The sequence below is a fragment of the Siniperca chuatsi genome, linkage group LG3 (assembly GCF_020085105.1).
Source record: "Siniperca chuatsi isolate FFG_IHB_CAS linkage group LG3, ASM2008510v1, whole genome shotgun sequence".
Taxonomy (NCBI): domain Eukaryota; kingdom Metazoa; phylum Chordata; class Actinopteri; order Centrarchiformes; family Sinipercidae; genus Siniperca; species Siniperca chuatsi.
The window spans coordinates 31,166,192-31,189,993 of record NC_058044.1 but is presented as its reverse complement, the minus strand read 5'-3'; the positions used below and the strand labels follow the sequence as shown (position 1 = coordinate 31,189,993).

The 23,802-nt window shown below is 43.6% G+C and overlaps 1 protein-coding gene across 2 annotated transcripts in view; it reads right to left on the bottom strand.

Annotated features, from left to right (window-relative positions):
* The window catches only part of LOC122873244 (E3 ubiquitin-protein ligase DTX1-like), a 34,394-nt gene that overhangs the window by 4,989 nt on the left and 5,603 nt on the right, over window positions 1-23,802 (bottom strand). For both annotated transcript variants that reach the window (XM_044189687.1, XM_044189686.1), the window contains exons 3-5: window positions 18,956-19,170; window positions 17,875-18,764; window positions 10-71 (exon numbers count right to left, since the gene is read on the bottom strand). In XM_044189687.1, the coding sequence (XP_044045622.1) occupies window positions 10-71; window positions 17,875-18,764; window positions 18,956-19,170 (1,167 nt within the window). The remainder of the gene's footprint in view (window positions 1-9; window positions 72-17,874; window positions 18,765-18,955; window positions 19,171-23,802) is intronic.

Here is a 23,802-nt window from a genome sequence, read left to right as displayed (position 1 = left end):
GTGATTTACCGGCCAGTGCAGGGTGAACAGGACTGGATCCATTGAGGTTCTTCACTGGGACGGTAGGCACACTGCAAGAGAAGACACAAACTATTTTGTTCAGTGTATTTCCACACTTCCTCATAAGCCTACAGTGACTGTCAAATCCCATCAGGCACAAGAGGCTGGCAAATACATTGAGGTAACCTGGAGACTCCACCTAATAGATACTCACTTTGAAAAACAGATGACTGTCATTTTCACACTCAGAGGTCACAGTTACGAAAACCAAAAGACAAAAAAAGACAACATGCAAATGATACCGGCTAAATAAATAAGTGTCCTGTCAAATAATATCTGTTTCTTACAGATACAAAAGGGAAGAAAAAAAATTGTCAAGACACAAAAAGTGACTCAGTTCTTCCTGTGTTTCGTTTCCTCTTCCTGTTATGTATCTGTTCTTCTATGTCTACTTTTCCTCTGTATCTCCTTGTCTCAGTGTGTACTACTTCGTTCGGTTGCTAGAGAGTGTATGAATGACTACCCCGACTCTGTGTGAGTGTTTATAAGAGCTAATCCATGGAGTTTCCATCTGCTTAGTGAGCTCAAAGAGATGGACATCATACAGCTGCTTGCTGGGGATTACCTGCTTCGTCACAAAGCACCTCATCATCATTTCACACGTATCACACACACAGACTCAGATCATTCATTTTAATGGAATTGCATAGAGTCCAGTATATTTGATGGTTGTGATCTGCACATCTATTTAGAAATTTGAACTTTACTCTCAGAAATAAACTTGTGCAAAGTCTACTTCAGCTGACAGCTGTATGTGCCAACACAGCCATTCAGATGGGGTCAGTGACAGGTTAGTCCATTATAGACTACACTTATAGACCTGGAGGCTACTCAGGCCATAGAACAAAACACACACACACACACACACACACACACACACACACACACACACACTGTGGGCCGAGAGCGTGGCATTACAGTCTTCATGGCATAGGACTGTACTTTGTCTTCCAGTCGTAAAATGACTGCTGGAGGGGAGGAAATAAACACATGCTGAGGATGTCTGAAGGCTGTGTTCAAGCTCAAAGTGTCTGATCGATAGACTGTATACAAAAATGGATGACATAACAGCACATAATTTAGGTGAACCCAATAATATATTTATATATTTACTTCGGTTTGCTGCTGTTACGGACAGACTGGCAAGGGACACTCAGATGGAGATAGTTCTTTATTGGATTACAGCCAGATAGTATAGGTGTACAGGAATGGAGATGGGGAAGTCTGTAGGAGGGAAGACTCTCTGGTGTGGAGATCGCTGGAGAAGGAGATCGCTGGAGAAGGAGATCGCTGGAGAGGGAGATTGCTGGAGAGGGAGATTGCTGAAGAAGGGAATCGCTGGAGAAGGGAATAGGCGTAATGCCGAGTAGCATGGAGAGTCCTAGTTACAAACGAGGTCGAACCCTGACTGAGGTGAGTGCAGGGCTTTTATGCAGGCTGTGATTGGGAGCTAATGGGGAGCAGGAGTGTGATAGGCAGCAGGTGTGGATGATTTGCAGACTGTGGAGCCTGGCTTATCCGTGACAGTATCCCCCCCTCCACGGCCAGCTCCCGAGGGCCGAAAAACCCCGCCGACGTGGTGGTTGTCCTCCACCATGGGGAGCGGGTTGATCCGGGTGGATGACCCGGAACCTGGACAGGTGTGGAGCTAGGTGCCTCGGACGGACGACCTGGAGCCTGGACAGGTGTGGAGCTGGGTGCCTCTAACGGACGACCCGGAGCCTGAACAGGTGTGGAGCTGGGTGCCTCGGGGACTGGCCTGGCGCGGGGCTGAGGACCTCAGGTGGAGGACCCGGGGACTGGCCAGGCGCGGAGCTGAAGACCTCAGGTGGACGACCCGGGGATTGGCCTGGTGTGGAGCTGAGGACCTCAGGTGGACGACCCGGTGACTGGTCTGGCGCAGAGCTGAGGACCTCAGGTCAGGTGGACGACCCGGGGACTGGCCTTGTGTGGATTTCAACACATGAGGTTTGTGACAAAGATCAACGTCATCTCGAGGCCAGACGGAAAGTCGGCGGTGAAGGCTGTGAGCCCTTGGAGGCCTGAGGTGAAAGCGTGGAACCTCTGGAGGCCTGCGGTAAAAGCAGGGAACTTCTGGTGGCTTGAGGCGGAAGCGAAGGTGGGAACCCTCTGGATGCCTGAGGCGAAGGCGGGGACCCTCTGGAGGCCTGAGGTGAAGGTGAAGGCAGGAACCCTCTGGATGCCAGCGGTGAAGGCGGGAACCCTCTGGATGCCGGCGGTGAGGGCGGGAACCCCCTGGAGGCTGGCGGCGAAGGCAGGAGCCATATGGAGGCCGGCGAACCAGATCAGGGGAAGGCGACAGGGCTGCAGGACAGGAAGCCAGCGTCGGGACAGCAGGCAATGGGACAGCAGGACAGGGAGCCGGCGACGGGATGATTGGTAGAGGAGTGGGCTGGACCAGTGGTGTCTGGAAGTTCGGAACCTGCCGAGAAGGAAGGTACGGCTGCTGCTGTGACCCAGCCGCCGGTTCAGTGGCTTGCTGTGACCCAGCAATAGGTCCTGCGGCGTGCTGCGATCCAACCGGAAGAGGAGGTGGTTGCGATCCAGCATCGGCTAGGTATCGGTGCTCCCTGGACTCCCTGCTGGATCGCAGCCGGGAAAGGAAGCGACTGCGATCCAGCAGGAAGTCCGGGGGAGAGGAGCTGCTGCGGTCCGGCGGAGAGTCCGGGGATGAGGAGCTGCTGCGATTCAGCAGGGAGTGATGGCTGCTGCGCTGGAACTGGGGACGGCCGTGGTGCTGGAGTTGGGGACGGCCACGGCGCTGGAACTGGAGACAGCAGTGGAGCAGGTGAGCAGCTGGGCGGCGGAGCAGGGGAGCAGCTGGGCAGCGGAGCTCCGATGCAGGCAAATCGTGGGTTTGTAGACTGAAGACTGGCCAGTAGAGATGCAGGCTGACGAATTAATGACTGGAGTGCTGAACTCTTTCCTGAGGAGTGTTAAGAGACTGTGAAAAGATAGGGTGATGGCCCCAAGTCGCGACCATCTGGATGCTGCCCAGCTGAGCGCCGGTTCGTCGAGCAAGGAGACCAAAAAAGCCACTTTGGATCGCTCGTTGGGATACAGGTGTGGATGCATCTCGATGACCACGGAATACAGCAACAAAAATTCATCGCAGTCCTCTGCCGAGCCAGAGAAGGTCGTTAGTTGGGCAATCACGTGAGAATATATCGATGGTGAAGGAGTGACTGAGGAAGTGCCGAAAGTGAAGGTTGGAATGACTGGTGGTGGATGGGTGGAGAGAGTTTGTCAAAGAACCTCCAACCGGTCCTGGAAGGGGTCAGAGGGGCTCATGGCTGTAATCCCCTCGGTAGGTCCGACCTTCTGTTACGGACAGACTGGCAGGGGACACCGAGATGGAGATAGATAGTTCTTTATTGGATTACAGCCAGATAGTATAGGTGTACAGGTTTGGAGATGGGGAAGTCTGTAGGAGGGAAGACTCTCTGGTGTGGAGATCGCTGGAGAGGGAGATCGCTGGAGAAGGAGATCGCTGGAGAAGGGAATAGGCGTAATGCCGAGTAGCACGGGGAGTCCTAGTTACAAACGAGGTCGGACCCTGATTGAGGAGAGTGCAGGGCTTTTATGCAGGCTGTGATTGGGAGCTAATGGGGAGCAGGAGTGTGATAGGGAGCAGGTGTGGATGATTAGCAGACTGTGGAGCCTGGTGTATCCGTGACAGCTGCTGCCTGGTGCTAAAACGCTGTGGTAAGGGGGGCTACTCACGCACCTGTCATGGCACAGGACATGTTTATTGGAGCCATTGTTCTTTTTTAACGTTTCAGTTTGGAATGTCGATGCTCCAACAGCAAAAGCACTATTCCCAGTAGTGATGCGCGGATCGCAGTTATATCTGCGGGGCCTGCGGATAATCCGCGAATCGGGCAGGCCGGGTCATAAAAATGAAAATTCTGATTAATAGCAGATTGCTGCTTAAATGTCTGATATTTGCTGTAACTGCATTTTACTTCGTGCATGGAAATGTTTAAAAATGACTGACAGCAGCCTCCCTAATTATTAAAGTAAATCGTTAAAGAAAACACTTATACATCAATACAACACACAATAAAGAAATCACCAGGAAAGCTTGTGCTGCTTGACATCATTTCAATGGCAATATAGCCTACAGGGACTGGTAGAGGTGGAGACAAATGTACGTGCCAGTGCGGGAGAAAATAATTAGTTTGGGTTGGTGGCGGGTGGATGATTTATGTGTACATGCGGATTCAGATCATGTCAGTGCCGATCAGCACATCACCAATGCACACCCAGTTGGTGTTTGTTAAAAAATGTTTTTATATATTATTTTTTTAATCAAACCTGCTAAATTTCAGGCGCACCAGTGCAACCAATGAAAATGTTTAGTCGCACTTGACAGATTTTTGGTCGCACGTGCAACCCTGTAGCCCTGGCACATATAGTTTCTGTCATTTTTTTGTTATTTCATGCTATAAAAAGTGGGTGTGGCGTCATGATTGACAACTGTGATTGACAGCTGCTCTGTGTGACGTAGTCGCAGAGGCACCTGCAAACTTCTTTTTGGGTATTGTACGTGGAGTAGGAGCATTGAGAGGAGATGTAACTTTTCATAACTGTGATTGTCTGTTTCAAAACGACAAAATTTGTTGTTCTGCAGTAAACTGACCGACCTGAGAAATCTTTGCAGTTTTTTCAGTAAGATAAATTAGTGTTTTGTAAGCTAATCAGTAAGGTAATGTTATTAGCTATCTAGTTAAGCTGGGATATTTTGGCTTCATTTTTGTACAGTGGGAGTAAGTGGAGACATGTCGTCCATCTTTACAGTCTATGGTCTGACCACAGATCTGCTGTTAACTAAAATATGAGACATAGGAAACTGAAACATAGGACATAGAAATAGGAATGTGTCAGTGTTGCCATGTAAGTAAATGTAAAGATCAGCTATTTATCTATGGTGCAATGGAAGCTGTGATTCAAGAAGGAACACAATCACTCATACTAACAGACTAGTGTAGGCACTTTCCGAAGGGACTAGGAACCTTTGGAGGAACTCAGTGCGTTTCCACCGCAGGGACCAGGGTCAAAATTAAGTACCGGGGACATTTTTAACCCCCCAAAAGGTCCCTGCTTGGGGGGTAGTACTTTTCAGAAGTACCGGGACTTTCAGGGTACGGCTTGCTGTTCTGAACATGTCTTATTGGTCGGTGGAGCAGCTGTGGTTTGACCATCTGGATCGATGCGTTGCTGGGTCACAGGCCAGTCTTCTCTGGTGCAGCAGCTCAGCTACTGTGCTGTTGGAAGGCGATGACCAGTTGGTTGAAGGTAAATCACATACGGCCCACATGCTGCTTGTTAAATGCCATAACAGCTATCTGTTGTCATGCTATTGCTACCCTAACCAAAAACTAACGTTAGCTACATGCTAACACCAACTGCTAACATTAATGGTGTAGTGTTCCTTAAGACAAGAGTTGGCTAAATTGGTCGCACAAAATGATATCTTGTTAATGTTGTCGCAGTGAGACACAATGTTTTTCTGATGAAACGGACTGGTAAAGTGAACTGCAGGCTGCAGACCACTGTGTTTACTCTTGCAACCAACAGCAGCCCTCGTCCCATGCCTCCTGCTGAAGCACAAAAACGCTGTATTTTGCACATTTATATTTCTGCGGATAAATAAATACTTGTGGAACCAAATGTATAATGTATAGTGTAATGTATAGTGGCTTGTATCTGAAGACAAGTATATACTACTATATACTAACGCTTACGCTGGTGTTACCATATTCTAATATTTACAAAGCTCTGAGGAAGTAGTGGCTCTTAATTTCACCATTATACACCGGTAGACTCAGTATTTAAAACAGATGAGAGCGCATAGGTAAAAGTAAAGGTCCTTGTGCTGAATTGCTGGTGATGAGTAAGTTAAAACAATAGAGTTATGCAGCTGTGTGATGGGTGTAACCTAATGGATGTAATTTGCCTAATCTTCCCGGGTCTTTAGACTGCGGTGGAAACGCACACAACAATGGGCTAACGAATTGGTGGACTTTTTGGGGAAGACCTGGAATGATTAGGAAAGACGGCATTCATCCCAAGTTGGATGGAGCAGCTCTCATCTCTAGAAATCTGACAGAGTTTATTAATGGACCAAAATCCCGACAGCCCAGAGTTTTTTGTTTTTGTTTAGCCTAAATGAATCCACTCCGCCCAATCATATTAAAACTCACATTCCTCGAGGCGCTGGCCAAGGAGGTAGAGTTGCAGCCATCTTCGACTCAAGCCTATTAATCAACCCTAAACCTAAACTAAATTATAACTCAATTGAAAGCCTTGTTCTTAGTCTTTCACACCCAACCTGGAAAACACAACATTATTATAGTGTACCGCGCTCCTGGTCCTTACTCTGAATTTTTATATGAATTCTCAGAATTTTTATCAAGTTTAGTCCATAAAACATAAAGTAATTATTGTAGGTGATTTTAATATTCATGTGGACGTTGAAAATGAGTTAGTACTGCGTTCATCTCATTATTAGATTTGATTGGCTTTTGTTATAGTGTACATAAACCCACTCACTGTTTTAACCATACCCTCGACCTTGTTCTGGTATATGGCATTGAAATTGAACATTTAATAGTCTTTTCACAGAATCCTTCATTTTCAAACCATTATTTAATAACTTTTCAACTCCTATTACTGGACTACGCGCCATTAGGCAAAAACTCCTACTCTAGATGTCTATCCGACAGTGCTGTAGCTAAATTTAAGGAAGCGATTCCATCTGCATTTAATTCAATGCTATGTCTCAATATAACAGAGGACTCCTATGTTAATTTTAGCCCCTAATTGACCATCTTGTTAATAGTGCTGCAGGCTCACTGCGAACGACACTCGATTCTATCCCCCCTCTAAAAAAGAAGATAATAAAACAAAGAAGGGTATAAACCGCCAAAGGAAAAGGAAATGGAGTTCCAACAACCTAGAAGAATCTCGTTTAGTCTGGCAAGATAGTCATAAAACATATAGGAAAGCTCTCCGTAATGCCAGTGCAGCTTACTACTCATCATTAATTGAAGAAAATAAAAACAACCCCAGGTTTCTTTTCAGCACTGTAGCCAGGCTAGCCAGCTCCATTGAGCCATGTATTCCTATAGCCCTCAGTAGTAACAACTTCATGAGCTTCTTTAATGATAAAATTTTAACTATTAGAGAAAAAACTCATCTTGTCCTGCCCTTAACCGGTACCGATTTATCTTCAAACACAGGAACCTTAGAAACAACTGTAAAACCTGATATATATTTTGACTGCTTTGCTCCTATCGACCTTCTTCAACTAACTTCAACGATTAATTCATCTAAGCCATCAACCCGTTTCTTAGACCTCTTTTCAACTATTCAATTAAATTTTATTTATATAGCGCCAATTCTTAACAGAAGTTATCTCATTGCACCTTTTTGAGAAATTCTCGATCTCTGAATACCTGGAGGGAAACATACAGACCGGAAGTGAAGTTGCTGAGGTGAGAATCACAAAATAAAACAGGAAACACTGAAAAACATGAAACAAAGAAGAACATGAACTAGGGAGCAGAGTGGGACGTGACATAGTTAGCATCTTTTATTTGTTTATGTTGTTTGTTAGCTTTTTAGCTTGTAACTGGCAGTGGCTGACACAGCATTAGTGGTTGTGAAACATACAATAATATCTGCTATGGTGTTACAGTGATCACATTGTTATTACGTAGCATTATTAGATAGTGGAAGGAAGCTCCAGGGATTGTTTTACATCCAAAAACTGCACACTCTACCATGTTTGCTGTTAAAACGTTCACTACGCTGGCTAAGTGCAAACTCTTGCTCTCTGTACTGATAAGTCCACTCTGCCCTGGAGGTGCTTTCAGGTTTTTTTGCTGGTGGCATTGTGATTGGCTTTCGAATTTGTGATGTCCCAAATCTAGCTTGCCCGGAGTATGTTTCAATCTTAGATTTTAGTGAAGTGTACAGACAAAAAGTAGAGGATGTGAAAACACCTCTCTAGTGGCGAACATTGCACAGATACAAGTCAGTAAAGTCAAGGTCTGACATTTTAGGGGACATAAAAACATGTTTTTCTTATGCTTATGTTTGAGTAGAGGTGTACTTTTGTGTAGAGGTGTACTGTATTTTTGAGTAGAGGTGTACTTTAAGTGTTGTCCACATGACCTCTGTGTTATGAAACAGACTCTGTTAGGACTCACGGATGGACTTCCCCTAAACACCCTGTCTTCACAGGACCTCTGGGTCACAAAATAGGCCCTGCCAGGACTCGGGAGGTCACTAATGGAAAGTTGAATGACAATCTCTCAATTTACGACAGACCTAATTGGAGCCAACTAATCTGACATCCCCACATCCCAAGATGGGAGGGAAACTCACAAGGATGAACAAAGGAATGTTGAGAGCCAATTGGAGATGAACCTAAGCCAGTTTATTAATTTATGACCTGCAAACGCCTACAGATCAGCTGAAGCCTGCACAGAATGTGCTGAAGGCCGAACATGCAGCCAACTTTGAAAGCAAGGACTTTCTGAAGGAAAGTTGCTCAATGTCTGTGTTTTAAAACAACAAAAGTTAGAACAGCAGAAACTCCTTTCTGCACACCCAGCCACATGGTGTGTGAAGATGTTATCACCTTGCCACCTGCGGAGAGAGAGAGACAGTGCGGCCCATGCAGGAGAATCAACCTGCAGCTCCCTTACAGCTCAACTTGTTCCCTGGCCATCTGAACCACCAGATGAAACTTTACTTTTTCCTGTAATATTTGGGGTTGATGCTACAAATTACTAAAAGTAATTTAGCATTAGGTCAGGAGTAGGATATCTCCCTTCAATATAGGCTTAATCATGACATGGAATCGTGAAGTATTTTACTCATGCTTCCCAATAACCTCTCAGCTGCTGAACGGTGCATTATTAATGTGATTTTACTGATTAATGTAAAGGTTCTTCCACTGTCTCCTGTTTCCACAAATTAAGACATCTTACCATCATCTACGGCTTTACCTGGTACACACTGGTTTTCATTCAATCATAATAATCAATAATTGTTTTGGCTGTATTAAAAATTTCATTCATGCATTTATTAATCATTCATCTGTGAATTCATTGCATTTGTTCACATTTATTCATAGTTATTCATGGTTGCATTTCATTGCATTCATTTGTTGTTTAGTAATTATTAGTTATGTGTGTAGTTAGTTTAGTGTTTGTGTAATTTGTCTGTCTAGTTAGTTTAATAAGCCTTTCATTGGCATTGGCTCACAGGTGAGCATAACTCTGCTCCTTCCTCTTACCAAAATTAAGGTCATTCACTATAATACAGACACACATATCCACACAACTCGCCTTCGTCTCACACTCCTTTGTTAACACAGTCGATCTATTAAGTGTCTCAGTTATCACAGTGACTTTTGATTTCTGAAAGGAATAATTATCTCAGATACCTACTTTCCAATGTTGGTGCACACTTATAGTATACCTGTACATATGATATAGTTCCTACATTAGATCACACACATTACAAACAACCAATAGATTGTGGTAGAGTATTGAAAACTGCCAAGTCAAGTATCAAAAGTTGGCATTGAATGTCTAGTCAGATTCATAACCTTACTTTTAGACTGTATTTAATTTAGTCAAAGTTTAGTTTTATGCAGCTGCTTGTTTTTAGACATTTGGACAAAAGAAAGTTTTGTAGAAAACACTGTTTAATATCATGTTTATTTCTTGAAGTAAGGTATTGACAAAAGTATGGTTTTGGTCGTCAGTACCGAAACTCAAGTATTGTATCAGCACTAGTATCAGAAAATGTCAAATGATATCCAGCACTAATTGGGCATGATATTCACCTGACTGAAACATCAGTACAAAAGATGAGCTAAAAAGCCAAAGGTATAAGCCTATGTATATAAAAACGTAAGGGGCAAAGTCAGCTACGACTCCCAAGGAGCATTTTGGAAAGTAGAATGCAATTGCCAATTTTTTAATTTTGTTGCATGCACCGCTAATAGTGAGCAGAAGCTAAAGATCATGCTTTGTAGAAACTTAATAATACATTCAGCAGTTTATATCAGTTTACTTTTGGATTTTGTGTCAATTTTAAGCGAATTTGAAAGCTATGGCGTTTCTGTATGTGTTTTGTTCCCAATTGCAGGAATGAAGCCTTTTTGAATTCGCTACAGCTCAGATTTGCGCCTCTTATTGGCTTATTCTCCATAGCAATGGCGACAGAGGCTCATGGTCGCCTTAGGAAATGACAAAACCTGATTTCTCAGAAATCAAGTTGAAATAATTAAAACCGATGGCCATAACACAAACTTATAGTTTTGTTAAATTATCCAGGAGACTCCCATGTTTCTATGTCAAGGAACATTGAAGATATTGCTAAAAGAAAACTTTGAAATGGGAATTTATGGTGGGGAAAAATAACATTCCTTTCGGAACCAGCAGCACCTTGCACAACTATTAAAAAATAAAAATAGTTTAACTAATTAATTACAAAGTTACTTCTTTACATTACCACATATCTATACAGTATATTTATTATATAAATATATTAGTATATAGTATATTTATATTTATTATATTTACCAGTCTCTTGAACCCCTGTGACCTCAAACCCACCCCCCTACCCTGGCATTCCATCCTTCCCACCAGATCACACATTCCCTCAGCTTTGTCTCACACACTCCCTTCGTCCCTATGCTCCTCCTATTCCTCCGGGCCCAGATGGACATCAGCTGGACTGATTTAGACACCAGACAATAACATACTCCAACACATTTTCACACGCACATAAAGCTGCACCCATAACCTCACACACATTCCTATGGACACACACGCTGTTACTCACACACTAATGATGTTTCAAGCAGACTTCCTCTGCTTTAGTGAAAAATTATTTGAAGTGACAGAAAGGGGTAGACAGGTTTGCTTTTGTGGACAGAATGTGTGACATTTCCTAAAATCAAGCTTTCTTTTGTCAATAATGACAACAACAATGTTGTAAAATTAATGCATGAACTGCAGTCGGCCTCTGACACCACATGACACAGATGACTGTTGGGTCTAGCTGTCTGTCTAGCCTATTCTCAGTCATTGCTCCTTCAGGTTAACTTGCCTCCATACTTACTTTTCTATTATTATTATAAAAAGAAAGAATTCAAGATTACGAAGAAAAGAACAACAGTATCTAACTTGCCGCCCGGTCAACTAAGACAAAGGGAAATGATCAAGTTTGTGTTGTCTTAAGAACAAAGAATTTTTTTTAATACATTTTTTTATACACATACCTCAACTAGGGATGTCCCGATCAAGTTTTTTGGGCCCCAATCTGACTCCTTTAATATTGGTTATCTTTGATCCCATACTTTACCATATTTACCTACATGTTGATTAAATATGTATATGACACATTGGAATAACAGCTGTAAACTTCTTAATTTGGCACAAATTATTTTTCACAAGCTAACTGATCCAAATACTGAAGGCCCTGGTTCAAAACTATAAAGTTAACAAGCTTCAATGATTGATATGATATTGAGGAAAGTTTAACTGGGAGAATGCGACTCCTAAAATGGCTGCCATAAACCCATAAACCTATTTTATCATCCACCAGCCACACAAAGCAAAGACACCAGACAGTAGAGACAATTAGGCCTACTCTGAAAACTATTTGTCAAATCTGTCTGTCAAAGCATGTGTCACAACTGATATGTGTGTGCTTTCACCTTCTACTCTCATTCTTTTCATTCTTCTCATATATTCAAGGATAGCAGTTTTGTCCAAGGTTTTATTCTGCATATATTCCCTGAATGTATGAAAAAGAAACCCAAGATGTTCTCCCTATCTGTGGTTACAGCTCCCTCTATGGGCCACACATGATTAAAGTTAAGACTCCAGAGAGCTGTAGTCTGTCAACCTGTTAGTGGACTAAACAGGTGCCAACACATTCTCACTGCCCATTTCTGCTCCTCCGTTCTTATCAATTCAATTCAATTCAATTCAAGGGCTTTATTGGCATGGTAAACAGATTTTTACATTGCCAAAGCAAGTGTGAAATAAAAACATACATAAATAGATAAACATATCTCTCTCAAAATATAAAGACAGACTTCTCTTTCTCGCACCCCTTCCTGCTTAATTTGCTTTTCCTCAGTATGCTGTCTGTGCAGCCCCCTCCCCTCAACACACTGGTTTCTCCCCCCACTCATAACCCCTTTCACACATGCAGTCTATCCCTAAAATGTTCAGGAACATTTTCAGCATGGGGTCATGTGTAAATGGGAACAGGGATCGATATTCAGGGAAATCTGTACCTCCAATTTCCCACCTCAAGACCAAGTAACATTTCAGGGAAAATTCCAGTTCCGCCATCAGCCTTCCCCCATCTTCTTCTTCTGTTGAGTTTTATGGCAGTTGGCATCCACAAGTGTTGCATTACCGTCTGCTCAACTGTCCGTTGCCCCATCTATTCCAGCATTGCCATGGCATGTGTGAAAAGGTGCAAGACTGAAATGTTCCTGAATGAAGCTACATGTGTGAATAGTGAAAATCACTAGTGGTTCCTGAAAGGTTATCCCAGTAATTTACTGGGAACTATGTGTGAAGAAGGCTTCATTCCCTTTGTCTCGTTCCTACTGGAGAGAGAGACAGCACACATTCTTCACTGCATCTCCCCTTAAGATTGTCAATATTTACTTTCACTGTGTGAGAGAAAAGGACAATGTGTGTGTGTGTGTGTGTGTGTGTGTGTGTGCATTTGTTAAATGCCTTCACAGCCGGGCATCTCTGTATATGAGTGTGTGTCACCTCCCTCTCTCTCTCTGGTGTTGGCCTGATTTCTTGCACCACTGTGTCATAAATCTTTGAGTTTGCTGACTTATTTCTTTGTCTTGTACCCTCCACCCCATTCCCATATGCCCTTGTCTTGGGCGCTGTCTGAGTCTGAGACTGTCTACACACACATAAATCTACACACCCCTCCCCTCCTCAGAATTGTGACCGTCTGGGGGTAGCAACAATGCTGACTGGACTGGAGCAGTACCATTGTCTACCTCTCCCCCAAAAATATTCCCAATATGAATCTATGTATATGATGGGTTATTCTGTCACATCCACCCACCCCCAAAAAATCCACCCACCCTTATTAATGCTATGAGGGTAAGCTTGTAAGTGAGGCATCTTTACTAACTGGGAGAATTATGTTTAAAATAACCCAAAACTCTACAGGTTGCTAAAGGGAAGCATAGTCAGAGAGATGAGAACAGTGAGAATAAAAATTTTAAACAACAACAACATGGAAATACAGAAGAGCAAATGAGATAAAAGGAAAGAAATGGTAGAAAAAGAGCATAGAAAGGACTGAGCAGAGAGAGGGGGGAGGAGATGAGAGTAGAAAGAAGAGAAAACTAGCAGAGGCTCAGCATTGTGCTGCTAATGCGGCCCAGGCTTGAGTAATCCAACAAAAGTTACTGTGGAGACCAACAATGAGGCTCTGGGGCCCAGACTGCTGGGACGCGACGGGAGAGGAGGGGGCAGGGAACAAGCGACAGGGTTGAGGGAGGGGGGTACTGCCAAAAAATCTACATCTCTAAACCATCTGACCTTGCTTTCAGTTTGAAAGTGATTATCTGCAAGAATCCCATTTTTTAGTCTCTGGTGCTAAACAAAAACTGAAAATGCATCACTTCCTGTGCAGCTGTAGGTTTCTTCACAATAAGAGAAAACACACCTGTTGTTTAAACCAACAAATGGGTAAGCTTTAAAGAAATGGCTTTAATCGCTGTTCTATGACATAATGGAATCTGTGTGTGAAATGTCAATATGAAATCTATTTCTTCTTTCCGGTTGCAGTACTGAAGAATCACTGAAAAAAGTGGAGTTGTGACTGGAAGCTGATTAAAATCAGCCTCTGTGGGTTAATGAGCAATACTTTCCCCTCCTCGGTATGACTGTGAAGTACGTCGAAGCTGGAAACAACAGCAGTCAGCACATGCTGGGTTAAATTAAAGAGCCAAAAGGACTAGGAGTCTACAGTCATGCTAGCAGTTTTGTGAGACTGTACTTAGGCACAGTGGTGTTTTGAGCTAAATGCTGACACTAGCACGACAATGTGCTTAAGTGTTTAAAATGTTCACCATCTTAGTTTAGCATGTTAGCATGCTAACACTTGCTAATTTGCACTTGCTGATGGGAATGCCATTAGCCACAAGCCAGAGTGGACCCCTCACAGAGCCGCTCTCTGCTCAGACCTTTGCACCATGCATACTGTTGTATGCATAAAATAGCTTTAAAGAGAGGGAGGTACTGCTGACCCATGGCCTACACACTCGTTCACCTGTCCTCTCCCACAATCCCTCCCTCCTTCCCCCTCTGCTCTACAGATGCCACTTCACAGATGGACAATACATAGAGGGCTCGGTTGACTTTTGGCACACACCAATTGCGCGCGCACACACATACACATTGACAAAGACACATATTCCACAGGAATTCAAATAAACAGTTACAAGGTCAGTTTAACATTTTATAACTTCAGCTTGGCCTTGTTTCCATTTTTCATGAAGATTCTTTGAATTCTCATTAATCTACATTTATTGTTACTTAACATGCATTTGAACCAGAATTCACTGCCTGCTAGTACTGCTGACACATGAATGGAGGGTAGGTACTACTGGATCTCATTTATCTTAGATCGATTAACAGGCAGGAGAATTTTAAATATTGTCACCTTCATGCAATATCACTTTCACTTCTGTTCAGTGCATTTTGCTCAACACACCAAGTATTTAGCATTTTAATGCTAAACAGGTCTGAAACCCCAATGGAAGATGATGGGAAGCATAACACGTTCTGATGGGAGTTACAAGGGTTGTATGCATGCATGTGGGTATGTGTGTACATATTAGAGCTTAACCACTCATTGGCCTATCGCAGATATATTAGCGTATATGTTTTCCGATATACGCCGATATAAAACTGTTTTATTTTCAGTATATTAAGCAGAAAGAAAGGCCTGTGTTAATACATTTGTGTCACCACTAAGTTTATCCAGCAGAGTGTGCTGAAACACAGCCACCAGGGACTGGGGCCAGTTGGGCTTGTAATTAGAGGGCTCCGCACGTACTCATAGAACTGGAGTTACATCCAGGTAACTACTATTTCTATTTTGTACGTGCTTCGCCCTCTAACGGGCTTCGCTATTGGTTAACACCTGAGGCAAAGGCCGTAGGGATAAGATTAACCCAGGAGAGGTCCCCCCAGACAATGCAGCAAGCACCGAGCGAGCCACTGACCCAGTAGTCATATCCCTGAGATACGACTGTACAAATGTCGAGGTCGGGGACCAAGAGTGAGCTAGGAAAATGTCCTCCACTGAGACACCTCTGAACAATGCCATAGACGAAGCAATACCTCTGGTGGAATGCGCCCTAAGACCCTGAGGGGGCAGGTGACCCGCCACCTCATAACACCTGCAGATTGAATCACAGATCCAGTGAGCATGCCACTGATTCAACAAGGCTGCATGCACCCACAGTCCAACCGCCATGGCAGACTAACAAGTGGTCAGATCTCCTAAAAACCGCTGTACGCTCCACATAATTCCATTGTCTGCATGAGGAGGGGAAACGAAAGCCCCCAAGTGAATAACCCTCGATCTGAACGAAGAGGTGATGACCTTAGGTCTGAAAGCCAGGTTTGGTCAGTCTAACTTACTCTCTGTCGCCACTGACAGACAGACAGGAGAGGTGCACTGATATTGCGTGCAAATCTCCTGTTCTCTTAGCTGAGGTCAGAGCTAAGAGGAGTGCCGTCTTGATGGATAAAACCTCTCGGTCTGCCAAAGGTTCAAAGGGTGGGCCTGACAGGCCATCCAGCACTGTCTGGAGATCCCACTGAGGGACCAAGCAATGAGTGGGAGGTCTCAGCCTGTGAGCCCCCGTAGGAAGCGCTTCACCAAGGGGTGAGCTGGGGGCAGAAGAACGAGGAGCCCAAGAATCCCCGCCACAGGCCTGAGCGCGATGGGAAGGCAAAGGTGGCGGCCGGGGAGGTCCCGGACGGTCCGCGGTAGCAGTCCGTTTCACGCTGAAAATCAATGTGGGGCGGCGGACTCTCTGCTGCGGGCCCTGGGGCTGGGACCATGGCTGCTGTGTCAAACAGCCGAGGCAAACATGTGTGACACCAGAGGGTGACAAAAATCTGCAGAAGATCTGTACACAAGGTGGCTGAATGAAAAAGGGTGACGAGCTGCGTGGGCGCAGGGGTTATATAGGGGGAGGGCACTGGGTGCCTACTACCCCCTGATTGGGCGGTGAGTGGAAAGCTCTTTTTTCAGGGTGCTGAGGCGGTGCCTCGGAAGGTAAACCAATAGCGAAGCCCGTTAGAGGGTGAAGCACATACGAAATAGAACAGCCACCTCACTAATGGTTAAAACTATAAACCAGCACAAAAATGACAACTACTAACATAAACCACCATGTTCTGAACAGACACATTACAAACATTAACAAAAAACAACATTTGCATTTTGGAACATAAGGCAGCTGCAATACTCTCAGCACTGTACAGCACATGTAGTAGAGTGCAATATGCACAGGTGAGCATAGTGGAGTCAAAGCGGTGTGTTTGCGGTAAGTTGCTAACTACTTTGTGAAATACATTGCTGGAAAGTTAATAAACAATGAACCCATCCTTTTCCCCTTTCACTACACCTCTAATATAACCCTGTCCCTGACAACCGTCACATCACTCTTGCTAATCACAACAGTTTGTTGTGTTAGTGAGTTAGCTAGCCAGCTATAGTTTGTCAGTCAGTAACAGATTGAAAGGTTAGCGTTAGAGCATCTCTTCGTCATTCTGCAGCTCCGCAGACGACAGTGCGATGGTGGTTTGAGTGTTGACTTTGCGCTACGTTGTTACCTAGATGGTGAGATGCAATGCTGGAAAGTAAATAAATAACGTCCCCATATTGGAATCACAGGAGTCTGTTTTTCACAGGATACCTTGAACGTTTCCCCTGAACGTTTATTGCAGATGCGCTCTTTATCGCTTGACTCTGCAGCAGTGAACAGTGAGTTAATGTTTGTGACTGTTAAATTTACAGTGAAATATTGCTACAGATTACATGTTTTGATTAGCAAGAAAAATGCGTCTGTACAGACTTAATAAATGTTTATGATTGCAATAGGACTGCATGATATGGGAAAATATCCAGTATGAGATACCCTTTGGATATTGTGATGACAATACGAGATGCAACAAATGTTCAGTTTCAGTGTCTCAAATTGTGCATGCTGCAAGTATAATCACTGAAAATGACTGCTGTGTAATTAAATTATTTTCAACTTTAACACCTAATAAAGATAATAACAATATTCAGTCAATCCAGTATGCTATTATTTGCTTATTATTACTTGTTCTGATCTGTCAAATAAAGAAGTGTGCCACTAAATACTGGTCAACATTTAGATTAGATTAGATAGACCAACTGTTGTTGACTCTAAATCTGAATTTAGAAACAACCAAGCAAAGCAGGAGTTATATGAATCTTGGCTTTTCTGATCTTGCAGCTCCTTGTGATGTTTATGGTGGAAATTCATACTGCAATAAAGATACAAATATGGTAACTTATGCAGTCCTAGAGTGCACCATCATCTCCTTCATCTTCCTCAGACCATGTAAATAACTATAAAAGGCCTTTAGTGAAGCTACTGGTATTGTGTGTGTTTTCTTCCACAGTCAGAGGTTTTGTTGTGTGTATGTTTTATTTACTCACCCTGATGCTATGAGTGCTCTGGACTGGGCCATTGCAATCCTCTGCAGCGCTGGTCTGCTCAGCCCGGCTAAGCTTGATCTCTGCGGCAACGGGGCATGGCACACTGTTGCCGTGGACGACAGCGTGCGCTGCGGCTTCATCACCACCGGCGATGGAGAGGGCACAGGAGAAGGGGGTGTGGTCATGCTGTTGGCAGGGGTAATTAATGTGGCGGTTGGCACTGATTCGTTAACTGAAGATGAGGTGTGCTTTGCCGGAATGGACGGAGGGATCAAATTTGGGTTGGATGATGGAGGCTGAGGAGGCGGGAGGGATGGCGGAGGCGGCCTGTTGGAAGACGAAGAGATACCTAGAGAGGAGGTGCCAGCGGTGAGGGCGGCCAGCGACTGAGCAAAGAGCTGGGCGTTCCTTCGCGGAGAGGCAATGTTTTTGGAGATGGCGAGGCCGTGTGGCAGCGTCTGATAGTAATTGGAGTTGGAGTTTGAGTTCTGCTGCTGTCCTCGTCCCAAAGTGACTGATTTAGACAGACTCAGAGGTTTGGAGGTGGTGGGTGCTGAGTTCTTGGGCCGCTGCATGGTTAGTGAGCGTCTACCCAGAGTCTGAATCCCTGCTCCTCCTTCCCCTGCTCCTCCTGTATTGGTCTTCACACTAAGGACCAGCATGCACTGCTGGCAGGAACAAGGCTGGCCCAGTCCAGTAGCTGGCAAGCCCCCATTAGGGTAGACAGTGCTTCCAATCCCCATGCTGGTCCCCGACACCCCAACACCCAGCAGGGCTCCTGTTAGGCCTCCACCTCCTCCTTTGGGTACTGGGAGAGGACCAGACACTAAAGGGTAGGCCATGTCAGCACGTCTCTGAATCCTCCGACACCTCTGGCTCTGTCTGTTCACCTGCAGGTGGACAGAACAAAGCATTAGTTTTTTTGACATTTTTAGTTAACCCTCATTATGGGGTCATCACATTAGGAGGATGTTACAGCGTTAAAGCTAAATATCGCCAATTTGTTAAAAAAATTAAAACGTATGGAAGAAGTTTCAAGTTGATTTTGTCATTGATGTCCATGTAAAGAATTTAAACACACCTGTGTCATGTTCTGAAAATCAATGAGGTAGCAGAAGCCAAGTGGTGTCAGGTCGAGGCAGGGTTGCTGACAGTTGTGAGCGTTCTCGATGGCGATGGCCACTTCCATGTCGTAGGGCGTCCACGTACCCGCATCGTTTTCCCACTCCCACTGCCAGCCCTGACCCGGGGCCGAGCCTGGGTCATAAAAACTCCTCCGCACCGGACGGATGGTCCCTGAAATAGAAAGAGGGAGAAAAATAAAAAATATGCGTGAGTTAATTACTTTATCCCGTCGCTTTGTCCCAAAGTAATTAACTTACAGTAAGTACGTTTCTTCATATGGTTAACCAGGAGCTTCTCTACCAGATAAAAGACATAAGGTTTTAGAAGCAAAGCAAAGCTAGTAAGGTGGGGATGCTGTAAAATTTAAAGGTCCCATATTGTAGAAAGGGAGATTTCCATGTCTTTTTTTGATTATAAAGCAGGTCTAGGTGCTATATAAATACTGTGAAAGTATCAAAATGCTCTATCCACGGAGAAATGCACACAGCCCGTAGTCAGAAACTGTACCTTAAAACGAGATGTCAGGATTTCTGTAAGGTTGTGATGTCAACTATACAGTCACCGCCCTCAGCCATGTCCCCAGTACGGCCCCCCTGGACATGACCTGGACCTGCCGTCCAACCATTTTTGTTGGTGTTTTAACTTTATTAACACCACAACACCAAGCGGTCATTCCGTCGCTGAGCTGGCAAGCTACAAGACAGAAAAATGTCGAGGAAGCGCTGCACAATCGTTGGATGTCAGGAAGCCAATATAACATTGCACAACCTTCCCAAGTTTTCTGTTTTTTCCTCTTATGTCCTTTGGCTGCTCTGCCTCAACCCTCAGTGATTTACTGATGAACAGATAGCTTCACCAAAAAATATTTTCTCCATAAAATATGATCCATATCAGAGTCCTGGTCAGGGCCAGCTGTAAATCTCCTCGGTATGACAGTTGTGAGCCGACTGTCTGTCCCTCAGAGGCCAGACGCCACCGTTGTCGCAGCAAGGTATTAAGTCGATCAACCAATAGGTGTAAAGTTAACCACATGACACACAGCCCCCTCATTTGCATAATGAAGCTGAAATGCATAAAGAAATGTAAAAAGAAAAGACAAAAAAGTTTGGGGAAATACATGGGAGGAAAATGCAAAGAGAAAATAATATATGAATAAATAAATAAATAAAAATATATAAATGAACAAATTAATAAATAAAATGGAAAATGAAATGGCAAAGTAAATAAATAGGGGAATTAATACAAATATAAATAAATACAGAAGCAAATTGAAACAGAAATATTAATTTGTGTCACATTTTATAAATTATATAATGCATACATACATTACAATAGGGTCCTCGCAGAGATTGCTGCTCTGGCCCTAACAATAATAATAATAATAATAATAATCTCAAAAACAATAGGTTCCTTGCACTTTGGTGCTCGGGCCCTAATAATTAAAGGTGCGAGCAGCGTTGAACGGCCATCACCTCCACACGTGCCTCAGGAGGAGCGACAGCAGTGGTCTTGTGACTGACAACCGATGTTGCTGTATACTGTATCAAGTGTAGACCACACAATGTAAATTTCATGCAGATCAGATGATGTTTGCCACACTGCTTGCTTCCTGTTGCCAGTGGTGCTTCCTATTGACAGTAGGCGGCGCTATAATACTGACATGTAGAAGCCCTCAGGCCCCGACTCTTATCAAACGTGAACTTTTGGGCAATGTACACTCAAGTTACAATAACTTCCTGTTTCATGGTGAATAATGAGCCATCATGGTAATGGCTTTTGATGAAAACTCAGAAGCTTCACTATTAAGTATCATCTAGTTTGAGGTGGATCTGGTTAAACTGGTAATTTTTAAGTTTAACTTTGCTGATCGCCATGGCAAGGCTGTTTGAGGAAACCTAAAAAGCTTCACAATTTAGCATTGCAAAGGGTTTTTACATTGCACTGCCCAAATTTGAAGTTGATCCGATTAATTCTCTAGGAGGAGTTCGTTAACGTACAGCGCGTGTGAATGGCGAAAAATGGCACGTTAAATTCAAAATGGCTGACTTCCTGTTGAGTTTAGGGTATGACTCCAAGAGGCTTTTTTAAAGTCTAGAGATGATACATTTGCCTCCCAAATTTCGTACACCCAAGCCCCAAACTATACCAGAAATAAAAAAACACACCCATTCTGACACATGTGCAAAGTTTCGTGATTTTTCCACTATCCTTACCGGTTTTGAAGGCTAAAAGTCATTAGGGGGCGCTATAGAGCTGACATGCTATGCCCTAGCCCAAAACTGAACAAATTGAAATATTAACCAGTTAAAGTCTGGACGCAAAGTTTTGTGACCACAAACGTGTTTAAAAAATTGAAATTGACGCAGGAACTTCAGAATGGCTGACTTCCTGTTGGGAAACCTCTCTCAAAAGAAACTGAAATGTTCTTTATGATGAGAGCAATAATCCACCCAAATCTCATGATGATCAAAGCAACTTTTCCCCAACCGTGGCGTGCGTTTTGGGGCGCTATAGAGCCCCCTGACCACGCCCGAGCCCAATCACTTTGCGATTTTCGCCAGTTGTGACATGTGTGCAAAATTTAGAGTTTATAAGCATCCTAAGCCCCTCAAAAATGCATTTGTGGAGCAGAATAATAATAACAATAATAATAATAATAATCCCTACAAAAGCAATAGGTTCCTTGCACTTTCAGTGCCAGGGACTGTTCAGTCCCTTTCGTGCTTGGGCCCTAATAAGGCGATAATATATTAATATTGTGTTTCCTGCTTGTTCCACTGTCCCCAAGTGGCCCATAAATTCAATTTATACTTTAGATCAGGTACTATTTGACCAAAGAATAGATCATTGAAAAAACACAGACATAAAAAAACATACAAATCTTATAGAGTGTCATGTAAGCACAGGTTTCACAGTAAGTTACTGCATCGCATGTAAACATGTTCTTTAATTTCCTGTCGTAACCTGAGTTGTCCTAGAAACCTGGTTTGGTGTGTGCATGTAAACGTAGTCAGTGTTAATGCTTGCACTCCCTCCCTATTTCTTGTCACCACAATCCACTCCCTCCCCTGCATCTCAGGGGAGTCCCCCATCCAATCCATGCCCCTTTACCATGACCATGGGCTGGGCGGCGATGTGGGCATGTTTATTGGTGCTTTAGAACGTAACCGCTGTAAAACAATCAGAAAATAATGTTTTATTTCTCTGATTCACCGGCTTTCTCTCTACCACCGCTCCCTCTCTTCATTCACTCTCTCTCTCGCTCAACCATCACTGCTCTCTCTTTCTCTCTCTCTCTCTCAAACAAATGGACAGCGTGATGTCAGGTTGCGTTTCTCCTAAAGTTGATTCTGTTTTTTGTCTTTTCGCTGCGATTTTTCCAGCATCCCCTGCGGTCCCCACCATCGTAGCCTAAACGCACTACCCACATCCAAATAAACGGGAGGACTGCTGTTTTCGGCACAACGCCTGATTTGGTGTGAATTCAATGCCCTGGGGCATTGTGGGGGTTTCCTTCAGCAGGAGCAGCTGGAATGAGAGGAGCAACATGCTGCAGGAGCAGGAAAAAAGATGCCCTCAAAGTTTGAAAAACGCCCCTCAAAGAAACTGATGACAAGTCAGTCTTTTAATATCCCATGAAATAAAATATATTTCTCCCATTTTTACTAATATGTCGTACAATGCATTTATGTAAGCTTATTTATTATTATTTTTGATTTAATATTTCTCCCATTTTCATTTTTTTTTAAATCACACCCTTCTCTCAGTGGTTGCAGTCCAAGTGGCTTGAATTTAGTCATTTCAAAGAGGCTGAGACATTTGCTAACAGTGTGACATTTTTCTGTTAAACATTAATTTTCAAGTCGAGCCCCTCCTAACATTAGCCAAAGTCCCTTCCCAACTCCTGTTTCATGCTAAACTAAGAAGAAAAGTCTGATCTCAAAGCCAATTCATAAGATTATTCCATCTGCTATCATAAGCAACTCAGGTAAATTGCATATGTTGCTACCAGGGCACCTTCTGGTTCACACTGAATTCAATCAGTTCAACATTCATAAGAGATGAGGCAACAATACTATGCTTAATTTTTTACCCATAATATAAATATATTACGTATAATACATACACTTTCTGTACTGACTTCTGAATTGCAAGTGAAAACAAGTATGAGCGGATCTCTAAAGCTGAAAGGAACACAAAGTTAATCTACTGTCAAATTCCAATCTCCCTCTCAATCTACAGGAAGCCCTGTTTGTTACTGTCAAACACGGCTTTCACCCATGATTCTGCTCAGAGGCCCTAGGTGAGGAGAAAACTCCTCAAACCATAACTGACAGTGCCGGGAGAACCAGCATGATGGGTGAATTCATAAGGACACTGGGAGGGGATAGATGTCAGGCACGCAAAACTTCCCTTCATATATGACAGTTAAGACAGACTAGTAAATCTTGCTGCTTGCTGTTTTAAGTGGGGTCAAAATCAGGTGTCCTTCTCATAGACTCCAATGCCCCATCAGCATGCAAAACCCAAGAAGACTGTCTGAACCTGTCTGACAGCCCTAAAGCCCTGTGTGCAATGTAATCACATCCAGCCTGTTAATTTCAAAGTGGGAGAAATGGAGTTGGTAATATGTTGCAACTACTTCTGTAAATCTGTAAATCCTTCTACTTGGTATTGCTTTGGCATCTTTGATGAGGGCTGAGGTTCAATAGCATTTTATCAAATCTTACATGAAAACATGAGCAGCGTAAGATGCAATGAAATGTGTAATATGTATCTGAAGCACTGAATAACAGGCGTAGT